This window comes from Copadichromis virginalis, linkage group LG6 (assembly GCF_057382275.1).
Source record: "Copadichromis virginalis isolate Kocher_CV1m ecotype Utaka linkage group LG6, C_Virginalis_male_GT1.1, whole genome shotgun sequence".
NCBI classification, from domain to species: Eukaryota; Metazoa; Chordata; class Actinopteri; order Cichliformes; family Cichlidae; genus Copadichromis; species Copadichromis virginalis.
This window is the reverse complement of record NC_140623.1, coordinates 3,053,986-3,069,253: the sequence shown is the minus strand read 5'-3', so window position 1 is coordinate 3,069,253 and position 15,268 is coordinate 3,053,986. Positions and strand designations below refer to the sequence as shown.

Sequence of the window (15,268 nt, the reverse complement as noted above, 5' to 3'; positions counted from 1 at the left end):
CTGTCAGCTCTGTACCAGCCTGACTTCTGCACAACACAACTGATCGTCCCAACCTCATTAAGAAGGCAAGAAATTCCACAAGTGAACCCTGATAAGGCACAGCTGTGAAGTGAAAACCATTTCAGGTGACTACATCATGAAGCTCAGTGAGAGGAGGCCAAAGGTTTGCGGCGCTGTCAACACAGCAATATATTTAGAGTTATTTATCTTTTTTTTTTCTTTGCTACATAATTCCATATATCTTGCTTCATATATTTGACGTCTTCAGTATGTATCTACAATGTCGAAAGAAGTGAAAATAAAGAAAAAACATTAAATGAGAAGGTGTGTCCAAACTTATATTTCACCTTAGTCTCCTTAAAATGTAAATATACTTTAGGTTCCATCTTCCCATTTGAACATTTATCATCAAAAGAGTAGTTAAATCAATTAATCACGAAACAATAGCTTGATTATTACATGATCAAATATAATTGTGGCCAACTTTCTTGTACCCGAACTCCCCTAACCTCAAAACAGTTTATTTGAACATTGTGAGTTTTTCTGTCTTTAAATCGAGCCCTGTCTGAATGTCTTTGCACATCTCTGTATCAACACCTGCATTACTATTGCCCCTTGCTTTCCTTCCAAGACAGCGTTGATTCTGCAGCAGTCCTCATGTGACCTGAAAAACATACATTTTGGGTTGGAGCAGCCATGATATCCCGTTCCCCTGCAGTGACGTCACCTACTACAGATATTCTTATTAGAAAAGCACTACTATATTACGCCCATTATGACGATTAATTTACACCTATGGTTGCAGAGGAAAAGCTTTAGCGGTTTGGTCAGAGGCTATTTGCGTCCTCAAAATCTCATTAAGGGACTAGACGGACTGCAGCAATCGTGTGTGTTTGTGTGTTAATGTGTGTGTATAGGTAGAGAGTGGAGGTGTGACTCGGGCATACGAGAAACAAGAAGCCGTGAATGTGACTGCACCGCGGGTACAGTCGCTTTTGGTGTCGCGGTGGGATCCTCGCCTGCCGTATTCTCTTTCTGAGGGTGTCTGTGTGTCTTTCTCTCGTTACTGAGGCGCCATTTCTGCTTCAGAGGACGTCTGTTTTTAGTAGAAGACAACTAAACACCAGCGGCACCATGTTAACGCTGCTGACTTCCATGTATCTGGTGATGCGGACCGTTTCATCGCGGGTGAGTGGAAATCAGCATCAGCAAAGCATAGGATGTTAGTTTTACCACCTTGGGGACGGAGCTGACGACGCGTCCTTGAACGCATCATTAAAGTCAAACTTGACCGATGCAAACGGTCACTATTCACTTTAGCTTTCGAACTAATTGATATTAATAATTCATGTCTGCGTTAGACAGGTGCATGCCATTGTCGTTTGTTCTAACTGTTGTAGTAAACCGATGGTTAACTCATACAGCCCTATGTTGTGTTTCACCTGGGCCTTTTGCGTTTAACTACTGGTATGAAACTGGCTACCGGAAAACCTATGCTACATTCATGTGAATGAAGAAACTCAGCAGGTTGCGTCTTTCTCTCACCCCGTTGTCATTGATTTGACAACAGCCGTCGCCTTCACACTTAGCAGCTTTGGTAAAGCTTACACTGACAACCAAACTAAAATAAGCAAACCAACTTCCGCAGGGTTTCTTCAAAATAAAAGAAAAAGCCCCCCGATTTTTGTTTGTTTTTTTAACTCAAGCATGAAGATACACCCTTGGCACGGCAGAAAGTACAATAGTAAATATATTATGATAATGTCCAAATTAAAACTATGATAAAACATGTTGTTGTTTTTTAAGTAAAATTGAAAAGAATAATTACACAGAGTAAACTTAAAACATTTGAATGAATAATAAATCAACACCCTAAACCTTCGCTCTGCATGAAAAATGAACACACAAAAAAATTCCCTGGCTTGCTGGAGTCTCTCCCAGCTCATACAGGAACCCATGTACAGTGCACCTAAGAAAAACACCCTTAAAACTATATAAACAGAATAAAAGGACATAAATCGTGTAACATAGATGTTTTGTCTGCCAATGAAGGCTTAGCAAATATTATACACTTTCCATCCTTTTATTTTGAAGGCCATACACCGGTGGTTGTTCCCGCTGCTTTGATGCAGTACACCACGCTGCAGATTATCAGCACCGCGGTCAGTTCCCGCCCAGCTACCGCCAACACAGACCTGTTTCGGGAAAGTTTAACTGGGCCCACACAAATCCAACATGGCTGAGCTGAATGATATGCAGAAGAATTCTGACTGTAACTGAAAAACTCACTTGGTCCTCTGTTTTTTTCTCCTAGAACAGACCCTGCATTCCTTCACTTCCCTCCCTTCAGTTATCAGTTGCTAAAATACACTACACAGCCAAAAAATGTGTGATGGCTGAATATGAAAATGTGCCGCTACAGCCTTGACTCTCCCATTCAGGCTTTCTGCATTGTGTTGTAATTCTTTTACAGATTGGATATTTGCAGTCCCTGATTATGATTGACACCCATTTAAAGCCAAAAAAACCACTCTCTTTAAAAACATACCTTACCACTATATCCTATATTTATCAGTGTAACTATCAGTATAACTGTGGTTAAATATTTTTAAAAGGCTACATTTTGTTGTTAAATTTGGATTTCTTTTATAGGTTAAGCTTCAATGAGCAATGGGAAAGGATGCATAGAGAAAGTACATTAAAAAGAAAGAAGTTTTGGCATCATTGGATAGTTAGAGTGGAAAGAGGGCAGAGGAATGACTTGCGAAAAACAGGGGACTCACAGCTTGAAGTTATTTTATTTTCCCCATGTGAAATGCATTCTAACTGCTAAGCTATCAGGTCACTTCAGCCTCCTGACTCTTGTTTGTGACCTTGGTTGTGCCACAACACAACAGCAGATTAGATAGCTCAGCTCAGTGCAACTTTACCCCCTGCTAGGTTGACTGGCAACTTAACAAGATAGCAGCTGATCATGTTAGCTTCCTGTAGTGCATGAAGTGAACTCACCAAAAGTAACTGTTCACTTTTGGCCCTGACTTGAAAGCAATCAAAATAATTCACACCTTACTGTAAAACTGACTGACTTTTTCAGATTGACTTTTTCTACTATCTACATCAGGGGCGACGTTTTGAGGAAAACATATTGCTGCTTAGAGTTTGAAATGAAATCTTTAGAGTTTTAGATGCTTTAAAGGGGATACAAATCAACTGAAACAAAAGTCTCAAAGGCAAAGACTTGTGGTAAATAAAATAAAGCCTACATGGTGTTATAGGGGTCTTGGAGTGGGAAAAAAAAATCCCAGAGGAAACACTTAACAGGATTTCAGGGATTCTTGAGGAGGTTAGTAAGGGAGCCTCATGAGTTCTGATGAGCCTGAAAAGCCTGGTCTTTTAAAAATACACAGGTTCCAAGTACTTAGATGTAGAATAAATGTGCTTGGTGTGAATAGTCAGAGATGCATTTACTATTTATAATATTGTTGGTAGCCAAAAGGTGTCATCTACTATGCTTCTGACTTACAGAGAGAATGAGAAATACTTTATCTCATAGTTGAAAAATTATTTTGTTTTTATTTTTTATTTTTGTAATTATAAAATAATAATAATAATAATAAGTAAACATGAAATCATTGAAATGACTCCATTATTCATATCCAATTCTGAGCTTGAAAGTACTATAAAAAATTAATTCGGAAGTATAAACCTGTATTACACCAATCCCTGTGCAATAACACCTGCTTGCTGGCCTGATTTGATTTTTATTGTTTTTCAACAAAAATAATAATAATAAAAGAAATGAAAAGACTGTTACAAATTTGAATTCTAAAATGCAAACTATAAGAAATTCTGACACCTCACACAGTCGCAAAATGTTCACTCATTAACGGGAAAAGAAAACGGTTTGACATTAATCTATAAACACTTAATGTCATGTAATGCATGATGACCTTCATCTTGAATTTAATGGAAAAAATCATCAAGTCCTTTGAGGAAGTTCCAGAAGTACTTTCCATGGATGATAAGGGTCCAAAAGGCTTGGTTCATGTAAAAGGCTCACTGATACAATGAAGAGATTCTGTACACTTGAGGTTGATCCTGCTACTGCTATCAGCAGTTAAATCATCAATAAACACTAGTGACTGACTTAAACTCTTAACCACACAAGCAATCTCTACCTCCACCATGTTTTGGGACTCTAAGAGCTTTCATCACAAACTCAATGGGTACAACAATAGAGGTCGACTTCAAGCATATAGCACAAGTCACCATCAAGTGTGGGATCTACCAAGGAGATGCGCTGTTCCCACTGCTGTTCTGCATAGGCAACATTGCAGACATCGAAGACAGCTACAAGTACATGGGAATCCCACAGGCAAATGGGAACTACGCAGAGGCCGCTAGGAAAGCCGCAACCACTAAGTTCCTGCAGAGGGTCAGGCAAGTCCTGAGGAGTGAGCTGAAGGAAGAGAACAAGATCTGGGCTATAACACCCACGCCCTGCCCACGATCAGGTACCCTGCTGCAATAATAAGTTGGCCAAAGGAGAAGATAGAAGCCACTGACATCAATACAATGAAGCTCCTGACCATGCATGGAGGGTTTCATCCCAAGTCCAGCACCCTGAAACTGTACGCTTAGCGGAAGGAAGGAGGCCGGGGACTAGTGAGTGTCAGTACCACAGTCGAAGATGAGACAACAAACATCCTCGGTTATATCAGGAAGATGGCCCCAACTAACCAGGTTCAATCAATACCTGAGGCAGCAGCAACCCAAGAAAGCAGAGCAAGAGGAGGAACCATCATGGACGGACAAGCCCTCTGCACGGTATGTACCACTGGCAGATAGAGGAAGTGGCTGACATCTAGAAATCCTACCAGCAGGCTGACAAAGCTGGATTGAAAGACAGCACAGAGGCTCTAATCATGGAAGCACATGAACAAGCTCTAAGTACAAGATCCTTAGAGGCTGGGGTCTATCACAACCAAGCAAGGCCCCAGATGAAGGCTGTGTAAAGATGCTCCAGTACATCACAGCAGAGTGCAAGATTCTAGCAGGCAGGGCATACATGGAACGCCATAACCAAGTGGCCGGCATAGTGTGTGCCAAGCATGGCCTGGATGTCCGGAGGTCAAAATGGGAGACGCCCCCTAGGGTGGTCGAGAATGACCGAGCTAAGGTCCTGTGGGACATCCAGATACAGATGGACATAAATAGTGATGGCTAACCAACCAGATATAGTAGTGGTGGACAAGCACAGGAAGACGGCCGTAGTGATAGACGTAGCAATACCGAATGACAGCAACATCAGGAAGAAGGAACACAAGAAGCTGGAAAAGTACCGAGGGCTCAGAGAAGAGCTCGAGAAGGTGTGGAGGGTGAAGGTAACAGTGGTCCCTGTGGTAATCAGAGCACAAGGTGCAGTGACCCTGAAGCTAGGTGAGTGGCTCCAATAGATCCCAGGAACAACATCTGAGATCTCTGTCCAGAAGAGCGCAGTCCTGGGAACAGCAAAGATACTGTGCAGGACCCTCAAGCTGCCAGCTCTGGTAGAGGACCCAGCTTGAAGAATAAAGACTGCCTGCAGGAGCAAGAGGGGAATTTGTGTGTGTGTGTGTGTGTGTGTGTGTGTGTGTGTGTGTGTGTGTGTGTTTCACCTCAGTTCTGTGAATACTTAATTGACAATTAAAGTGTTCTAAGAATTTTAAGGGAATTCATCCACTTCTTGATATATTTCGGTAGTTTCGGTAGCCAGAAAGGTTTATGGGGTTCCATTCATTGGGTCAGTGTTGAGTCCCCATATTCCCAGTGTTATTATGTTATTCCATTGGTGTTTTCGTTTTTTAGATTGCTCATTCTTAAAACGTTCCATAGAGAGGGCCTTAAACATACTTCTGTAAGTGTAAATAATGCCGTTCTTGAGTTTCAAAGCTGTCATTTTGCGAAACAAATGATGTTCCGCTGCCGACCACACGATGTCGACAACATACAGTTTTTAGATGCTCTGTTAAAAAGGACGCTTTTCAGAAAACCATCCACCATATTCAGCACAAAGGGGCGCGGTTTCACTAGAGTGATGCATTGTGGGAGAATGGGTTCTTTTCTGTATTCTCGGCTGTGTCAAAACATCTGACTTAATATTGAAAAGGACTACAAATCCCATGGTGAGTGTGAAGAGTCGGTTCGCCGCCTGACTTGCAACACAAGGCTAGAGGTGACCCCGCAGTCCAGTCCGACTCTGACAGGGGGAATCAGGCACCGCACAGCAAACCTATCTGCATTCGCTAGTTAAAATGGTAAGCTGGAATATTTTGACCTCGTTGGCTGATAGTAACTATGTAAACTAGACGTCGAATATCATAATACCGTTTCTCTTGGTTAAAAAAACGGTTTATTTAATGATGCACTAATCGTTAACATTGACAAGAAGGCGGCAGAGTAATTGTTTCATCTCACTTCATGCTGATGGTGTTACGAGTTTTTAATAAAGGTTATCTTTGTGTTGTACGAGACCCAAGGGCAAAGCAGACACGCGCAGGCTGTGGCGCAGGAAGGAGATGCGTTATCGAAAATACGGAAGATGTAATACAGCAACGGTCTGTTGCGGGTTAGTGCACCGCTGTACTGTTTAACAGTCGCTGGTTCACTGTACATCAAAACCTCCATTTTAATATGAAGGAGAGGCGGTGGCGTGGCATCGGCCTCAAATTACATCAGCGGCCTTTTCTTTCAATCTGTTGGCGTAACCAATCACAACAGGAGCTCCATCAGATTGAAATCTCTCTTACAAACCGCCCAGTTAGAAATAATGCAAGGCGGGCTCTGAACATACTTGTGTGCAGTTTATTTTGTGTTTAAAATGCACGTTAACCCTGTATGCAATTCGCCCATTTCATTGATTATTTCTCATTAAAGTGAGTGCGAAGTCATACAAGCATGAAAGGAATTCCTTCCATGCTTGTATATACTTAAGTATGTCTGTCCACTGCTTGATGAATTTCATGCATGGACAATGAGACGGAGATACCAAGTGCTCACAGAAAATAAACAATAATTTTGCTCCTCTTGCTATTATGCAAGAATATTAGATCATTCTGTTTGTCCTAATTTTCAAACGGGCTTTGTTGTGAAGTTTTGTCTATGAGGAAGACATCACTGTCCTCAATGTAAAGATTTAGTTTGTTATGCATATGTGCTTTTCAACTAGAAAGAAAAGTCACAGCCAGTGAGCCAACAATGATAGTTACTGCTCCTTCATTTCCTGCCTCAGTTGTTTAACTGGGTCAGTGACGCTAATGTTTTTGTCTACGCAGGCTGAACCAATCCGTGTTCTGGTGACCGGCGCTGCTGGCCAGATTGCCTACTCCCTGCTGTACAGCATCGCCAAGGGAGATGTGTTCGGGAAGGACCAGGTGAGATTCATTCTGAGCTTTGATTACATAATGTTCAGAAGCAGCAGAGTCCCCTTCTCTCAGATCCCGATCTCTGACTGGGACTGTTATATAATGGAATTAGCATGAGTAATGAACATGCCTTGTTAATGGAGTTCTGATCTGTGAGAGAGTGTAGGGAAAAAGGAGAAGTGAACAAAGTTTTCAAATAAAAGGCCTCTTTATGAACAAGTAGTCTCTGTGAGCCTAAAGCTCAGGCTGCTCTAAACGCTCTTTCGCTGACATGGACATCTCATGTACACAGTGCTGCCTGTAAGCACAAAAGCCCCTCCCACTTGCTGTTCACTCTTATGTTTGATGAGTGCAGCCGTTTGAAGAAAGTTGACTTAAAGGGAGTGTGGTCTCTAAGTGGGAGGGGCTAAAACAGCTTGTTTTAGAAGATGAAGCCAATGTAAGAGTATTAAACTCGTAATCATGCAAAGGTATGCTATTAGAATAAAATAACAGAGCTTTAATAACTCATATGGATTTAGGAAGGCATTGGAGAAAAGCATGGGAAAACTCCCACACTTGTGAAGGTTTGGAAGAACAAGTTTTAGGAACAACAGGTTCTACTTTAGTGATTGCATCTGAAACCTGATTCCATGCCAATATTGCAGTTTAAAACATGACCTTAATGAGTCACTCCATGTGGGAGGTGACACCGGGAAATGCATCGAAAGGTCTTTGTACGAGGTGTAGAAAGGAGCTAATCTGTCCCAAATCCTTTCACTTTCATGCTATATTCACCTTACAAAAAATAATAATCTTGCTTCTACTGAAACATGCTGCACTGAGTGTTTTGCACATTTTTCCCGACATTTATAAAATGAGCTCTGCATAACCTTATCAAAGCATTATTAAGTGACTTAAGTTTGCTTGCTTTTGTCTGCCAGGATACTGGACAGCACAGGAAGTTTGGATAACTGACTGATCCTGTCCGTTCAAGATAGCATTTTCACTAGAAAGAGCTTACACGTTAGAGGACATGCTAGAAATAGCCAGTGTTAGCCAGACGAAAGACAAAGTACGAAATAATTCTGTAGATGCCCGGCTGATGTTAACCATGCGATTTCCCCAAGTATCTATCTGTCCCTGGATTTAGCCACTAGCAAAATCTAATTTTAAGCCACATCAGTGTTTTTCATGGATACACCCTGTTTTGCTTACAAATAAATCAGTCAAAAGTTTTTGGGTTTTTTGTTTGTTTTATATCACTTACAATAAAGTGTTTGGTTTGAACTTGTGTGATGCACATTGAACACCATAATTCAAGTTGTCTTACTGTGATGTCACCATGTTGTGTTCTCAGCCAATCATCTTGATCCTCCTGGACATCCCCCCCATGCTGCCAGTGCTTGATGGAGTCGTCATGGAGCTGCAGGACTGCGCCCTCCCCATTCTGAAGGGTAAGCCCACATCGTGTGTCTGTGCATGGCAAGAATTCATGGTGAATCTTCTCAATCAGTTGGATCTAAACTAGCCTTTTAACTACAAAAATAACTGCTTGTTTATTTTCTGGAATCTTAAAAGGTGTTGCCTGCCTTTTGAAGATGTTGACAAATATTCTGCAGAGCTTTTGCTAATTATTTTGAATCAGAAACCACTCTATTATGTTAGCATGCAATACATTGTTCAAAAGCTGTTTATTGCTCATTTTAAGCTCAAGTGGATAGAAGGATGGAGATTTTAAGAAGTCAGCGGCCAGATGCAGCCACAGACGCTTGTTGTGCTCCATCTGGAATGCAGTACACACTGTGTGTGTGTGTGTGTGTGTGTGTGTGTGTGTGTGTGTGTGTGTGTGTGTGTGTGTGTGTGTGTGCGCACGCGCCCTTCATAAACTGTGGGCAGAAGCCTTCTCTGTCTACTGCTGCTGCTCTTTGGAGGAGTGTCTAAAGTACAGTTTCTGGTTGGCTGCTGGTTCAGGCACCAGAGCAGCCAATCAGAGCAGTGGTGGGACAAATATGAATGGAGTAGAGATGAACCCCGACTGAAGTCCAGGCTGATACCAGCCAGCTTACGTCTAACATCAGACATCAAGCACATCTTATCAGCAAAGGCAGAATCAGCCAAGGCTGCAGATATTCATGTGGACTCAGTCGCTCAGTAACAATGAGCTTTTATTACAGTAAAAATTGTGAGAAGGTTAATGTGACCCTATCGAGGACTATCTTCACTTGGGAAATGATCATTTTTTATAAATTATCACACTGATTTTGCCATTAAAAAATAAATACTACTGTCCAAAGTTTGTACACAACTAAGAACAAAAAAAATCGCATAGTAGGCATGCCAATCAGCTATACCCTACGTATCTTTGAGATGCCAAGCTTCTGTAACTTTCATTAAAGTAGTCGCTATTTTTAGTCAGAACTTACAAAGTTATGCGCAAAGTTACGCTTGCAGGGAGTAACTGGGTACACTGGGTACTGATGCTGGTTTTAAAAATCAGTGTGTGTCTTATCAGTCCATGCATTTACTTTTTCTTATCATTACGTTCCTGCAGGGGCCCCTTTGTTCAGATAGCTCATGGTGCAGTGTAGTGATAAACACAGAAAGAAAATCTCCTGACAGGATTGTGCTTGGGGTTTGCAGACTAAAACAACTGTGTGCAACTGACAAATAAAGGCTCTCGCTCATCAAAATGTTGTCAAAATATTGGAATATTTAAGTCCCAATTGCGACAGCTAACGTGCTTCGTCTCCAACAGAGGTCATCCCCACTGACAAGGTAGAAGTGGCTTTCAAGGACATTGATGCCGCCATTTTGGTGGGTTCAATGCCCAGGAAGGAGGGCATGGAGAGGAAGGACCTGCTCAAGGCCAACGTGGCCATCTTCAAGACGCAAGGAGCTGCTCTGGACAAGTATGCGAAGAAGACTGTCAAGGTGACCCCTCGACTTTCACTATACCCATATTTACGTTCATTCCATTCGCTTTTTTTGGGGGGGGGGAATATTATTATATTAGTATAATATTATTTTCAGATATTTTGTTGAAAATCTGTGACTTAATAAGCCAGTTGCAGCTGATGAACACAGGAAGTGAAAGTGCTTATCCAGAAAACGTCTTTTGCATGTCAAAACCATCTGTTTGTCTGCTGGACGTCACACAGCAGCGTCATGCTGCTGCATAAAAGAACTGCAGGTCTCCAAAGGTTCCAAGTGTGTTTTGTTGAACTTGCATTTTGTACTGTGCCTAATCTTAAAATCTCTAATTCAGTGAGGATTAGTCCCGAGTACTTTATCTTCAAAAATCTTTCTTTTTCATGCCAGAGTTCTGTTTACAAAGGGGAGAAGAATATTTGTGTTTTAAGTCCTTTTTGTCAAGAGAGCTAAATTTATTTGTGTGATTCATTTCTGAGTTTGTTTATGCAACAGAGCGCCGTGGGCCATAACAACCTGCCCTGCTGACTTTTAACAGAGCAGCTACAAACTCGGGTCACTACCAGCGTAGAGCTAAATCGCTAGTGCCGTTCTTTACTGTAAACGTTTACGTTTTTGATTACTCCATTAGTTTAAAAGTTTTTTTTTTTTTTAATAAATGTGTATTTTCAGGATAACAGAAGATTTGAGCATCTTCTAAATTCTGCTCACCCTGTGACTCTGTTTTGCCAGTTGTTCATTTGCTTTCTGCAGGCAAAGCAAATTCAGGAAATTGTCTCAGACTCTGTGTCTGACAGATATGTTTGGATCTCACCCTGACAGGTTGTGGTGGTTGGAAACCCCGCAAACACCAACTGTCTGATCGCCTCCAAGTCTGCTCCATCCATCCCTAAAGAGAACTTCTCCTGCCTGACCCGACTGGACCACAACAGAGCCTGCTCCCAGGTACATGTGTTTACAATTTACTATTGTTTTGTTTACAATATACATTTGTATAATACAGGACAACCTGCTCACATCTCCAACCAGCTGTTGACCACACATCACTGAGGCAATTAAACACTCATCCTGCTGGGACAGTTTCTGTGAGAAACTCTTAAATCAAGCTGACGAGAGTTGTCATCATGAAATTATTTTGAATTGTGAACTATAGTAATGCATAAAATCCTATCTGACGTGACTGTAGTTCGTCTCTGCCCTAAATATGTCCGGACATGCTTTAAACTTGTTTTGTTTTTTGGAGTAAACCGTATTATAATATTGTGATGTACATTAAGATCTGAAACTGACATTTGTCTTTGCAAAGACAGCTGAACAATATCACGCACAAACAAGGGCCCAGAACGTTTAGTTGCACAAAGTGTTTTTTCAGGTGCTCAAACTTTCCTTTGGTTCGATTCTGTCAGATGGAAAAATACACTTAAGTTCCCCAGTAACAGTTTGTTTTGGGTTTTTTTGCTTATATTGATAAAAGATTTTATATCGAATAACCACTAACTGGAAAACGCACCATTAATTATAGTGTTGACATATCATGGTTACTATTTTAAAATACTACTTCTGTTTTTGTTGTTGTATTCTCTCCTGAAGGTGGCGATGCGCTGTGGCGTGTCCTCTGACCAAGTGAAGAACGTCATCATCTGGGGCAACCACTCCTCCACCCAGTACCCCGATGTCCACCACGCTAAGGTCAACCTCCAGGGAGCCGAGACGGAAGCCTACCAAGCCATCAAGGACGATGCCTGGCTCAGAGGAGACTTCATCTCTGTGAGTTATTGACTCCATGCCAAACATAACAAACAGACAGAAACTTTGTTCTAATGTGAAACCTTCTCCTCTTCATCCTGCAGACAGTGCAGCAGCGTGGTGCTGCTGTCATCAAGGCCAGGAAGCTGTCCAGTGCCATGTCTGCCGCCAAGGCCATCTGTGACCACATGAGGGACATCTGGTTTGGCACCAAGGAGGTCAGTGTGGATACAGAGATTAATCCCAGCTCAATTTTATTTTATTTTTTTAGTGTTTGACAATAATAAGAATCCCGATGGTCAGAAAGGTAAGTCCTCATCTTTAGACCTGTAAGATCACATCAAAAAAGCTTTTTCTTTTCTTTTTTTCCAGACAAGTTGCTGAGTTTGTAGTCTTCTTTTATACATTTCTGCTTACATGTTATTGATGCAAACTGATTGAAACTGTTACCTGTCTTCAAGGGTGAATTTGTCTCCATGGGTGTCTATGCTTCTGGAAACTCCTACAACATCCCAGAGGACTTGATCTATTCTTTCCCAGTCCAAATCAAGGTGAATACATGCTGGACCGTAAAATAGGTCCAGATTAGGAAGTAAATGGTAAATGGCCTGTATTTATATAGCGCTTTACTAGTCCTTACGGACCCCAAAGCGCTTTACATATCCAGTCATCCACCCACACATTCACACACTGGTGATGGCAGCTACATCGTAGCCACAGCCACCCTGGGGCGCACTGACAGAGGCGAGGCTGCCGGACACTGGCGCCACCGGGCCCTCTGACCACCACCAGTAGGCAACGGCTGAAGTGTCTCGCTCAAGGACACAACGACCGTCTCGGTCGTTGTGTCCTTGGGCGAGACACTTCAAGCCGGGGCTCGAACCGTCAACCTTCCGATTACAAGGCGAACTCCCAACTCTTGAGCCACGATCGCCCCAAGTGACTGTTCAAAATCTGTCCAGGTTCTTGTGTTGGGCTGGTTTATATACAGGCTACATACATCTGTCTATATAAACAGCTGCTGCAGATCATTCCCACACTCCTGCTGCTTTATGGTCCTTAGATAACATTGTTTATTTAGCTTAAATAAACAATGTTAGTGCTTGTAAATCTGTAGCAAACCGATTTGTCTTTTCAACAGCATGTCCACCTGCACTCTTCTGCCTCCATCGGTTCAGAAAATGAACATGGCCCAAACTCTTTAAGGTTGTTGAGGGTGTATTTCTTTTTGCCTGGGCATCAAGCAGTTTGTCAGCGTTAGCAAGTAAGCTGATGTTAGCTGATATCAGCTAAAAAGAAGAAAAAAAACATGCTGTAAATATTAAAGCCTGTCAAACAGCAGAATACTGCAGTGGACATCGACGGAACATTTATCTCACTGAACGGATCTTTTGGTTTTCGTGATCAAACGTGATTCTGGCTCATGTTACCCAATGCTTAACCAAAATCAGATTAAAGTGGTTGGCTAGCTTGCCTAATTACTTAACAGCTGCAAAATGAACGTGTGCCCCTTATCACATTCATGTAAATTTAGTCGGCATTATAACTGGTACTTGTATATAAAGTGTATATACTCGTCTCCCAGATGATGTATAAGATACATTAGTGTCCAAAACTGTAGGTTAGTCACATGTAAGTCACTTCATGCTTTTAGTCGATGTTTGTCGCACAGTAACAATAACAGTGTAACAACAATGCTCTTTTGCTGACAGCCTTAGTTGAAGATGAGTTTGGACAAAATGCATTAAATCTCATAGCTCGACCATTGACTCTTCTCTCTCTATCCACAGAACAAGACCTGGAAAGTGGTCGATGGCCTTCCCATCAATGACTTCTCCCGAGCCAAGATGGACGCCACAGCGGCAGAGCTGGTGGAGGAGCGAGACACTGCCCTGGATTTCCTCTCCCAGTGACTGTCACGCGCCGGTGTCCAGAATTTAGTTCCCCCAAAGGCGCGCTGCTCTCGGCTCTGAGATTCCACCATAATAAACCGTCCAAGCTGGCGCCCGCGTGTCACCTCTGTGTGTATGTGTTTATGCGTGTGTGTGAGTGAGTGTGTGTCACTTGGCCACTTCAGGTTTTCAGAAAACCTGTTTAATGAACATAGCCTGGCCTCCTACATCTGCAAGACACTGAAAAATGTCTGTGGTGGTAGATAACACGCAGTAGCTGTCCAGAAACTGTAACGGAACATGTCACCAATAAAGCAAGAAACCGACCAAATCAGGCCTCAGTTGTGCTTCTTTCATGTTTAGGAGTCTCAGCAGTGGATACAATACAGGTTTTAAACTTTTCTTTAAAGACTGGGGTTAAACTATCATACCCACCTGGATCTGTTATAATAGATGGTCCACTGTCAGAATACAGTCTGAAAGACACATGAATGCAGTATAGGGGACATTATGTGCAGCACAACCTTTTAAAATATTATTGATATCTTTTCTATATCTCAATCTTGTAAATCAACTTGCAGTGATGTGTGGGAAATGAGCACCAATATTGGAAAGTTTTAGCCAGTGTCTACCTTATATGACACTATGTCATTATAAGGTAGACACTGCATAGTGTGGTGTTTTACCACTCTGAAAACCTCAGAAGGCAGAACAAAGCTCAACCCAGGTGGTGATGATACCTTTACTTTGTGATTTCTATTAAATCCTCCAGACAGTTGCAGTAAAAGCCTATTAGCCACAAGAGGGCAGTATCAATCTGCACATAAACAGCTGAGGATTTTTTTGTGTTGCGTTCAGTTAATAATTTATAATCAGACTCTTCCTGTTTGCAACTAAATTAATAGGTAACTATAGGGTTTCAATTGTATTACCAGTGTTTATATAAATGAAACCTTTTTTTTTTTTTATCAACAATAGAAGATTTCTTTTTCTTTTTTTAATAGAAATGAATACAATACAAATAAAACCAGAGTAAGATATGTGGAAACAGGAGATCAGTAATGAAGGCTTGTTAACTTCAAAAGAATAAATGGCAGTTATACTAAAGCTGTTTTTGTTTTGTTTTTGTAAAATTAAGCACTGGCCTACAAAAGACAGAGAGACAGATAAATGGATCAATTTAAATATCCACCAGCTCCTTTTAAAAGCATGCATTCCTCCCGTTATAACCATAAATAAATAATATAAAGAAATGGGGCTAAAACCTGCAGCAAACAGCATAAAAGTTTTAGATGTGACAATTTTGGGGGCTTGGGG

General features: G+C 41.6%; 1 protein-coding gene across 2 annotated transcripts; it reads left to right on the top strand.

Moving 5' to 3' along the window:
• The first annotated feature begins 909 nt into the window (after nt 1–909).
• On the top strand, nt 910–14,286 carry LOC146706935 (malate dehydrogenase, cytoplasmic-like). Of its 2 annotated transcripts, none has more exons than XM_085458238.1 (9): nt 910–1,188; nt 7,314–7,412; nt 8,743–8,839; nt 10,141–10,316; nt 11,136–11,258; nt 11,904–12,080; nt 12,164–12,277; nt 12,521–12,610; nt 13,850–14,286. In XM_085458238.1, exons 1-9 carry the CDS (start codon nt 1,135–1,137, stop codon nt 13,970–13,972), a joined length of 1,053 nt encoding a protein of 350 aa, XP_085314364.1. In that variant the 5' UTR covers nt 910–1,134; the 3' UTR covers nt 13,973–14,286. The 2 variants fall into 2 exon arrangements, with proteins under 2 accessions (XP_085314364.1, XP_085314365.1); XM_085458239.1 differs by lacking the exon at nt 910–1,188 and adding an exon at nt 6,191–6,296.
• The last annotated feature ends 982 nt before the right edge of the window (nt 14,287–15,268 follow it).

Bases quoted from the DNA above. Each gene is read 5' to 3' on its own strand.
- LOC146706935 (XM_085458238.1), top strand. From the start codon at position 1,135: ATGTTAACGCTGCTGACTTCCATGTATCTGGTGATGCGGACCGTTTCA. The intron at 8,840-10,140 runs GTAAGCCCACAT...CGTCTCCAACAG, and splicing joins CGCCCTCCCCATTCTGAAGG to AGGTCATCCCCACTGACAAG. The intron at 12,611-13,849 runs GTGAATACATGC...CTCTATCCACAG, and splicing joins CTTTCCCAGTCCAAATCAAG to AACAAGACCTGGAAAGTGGT.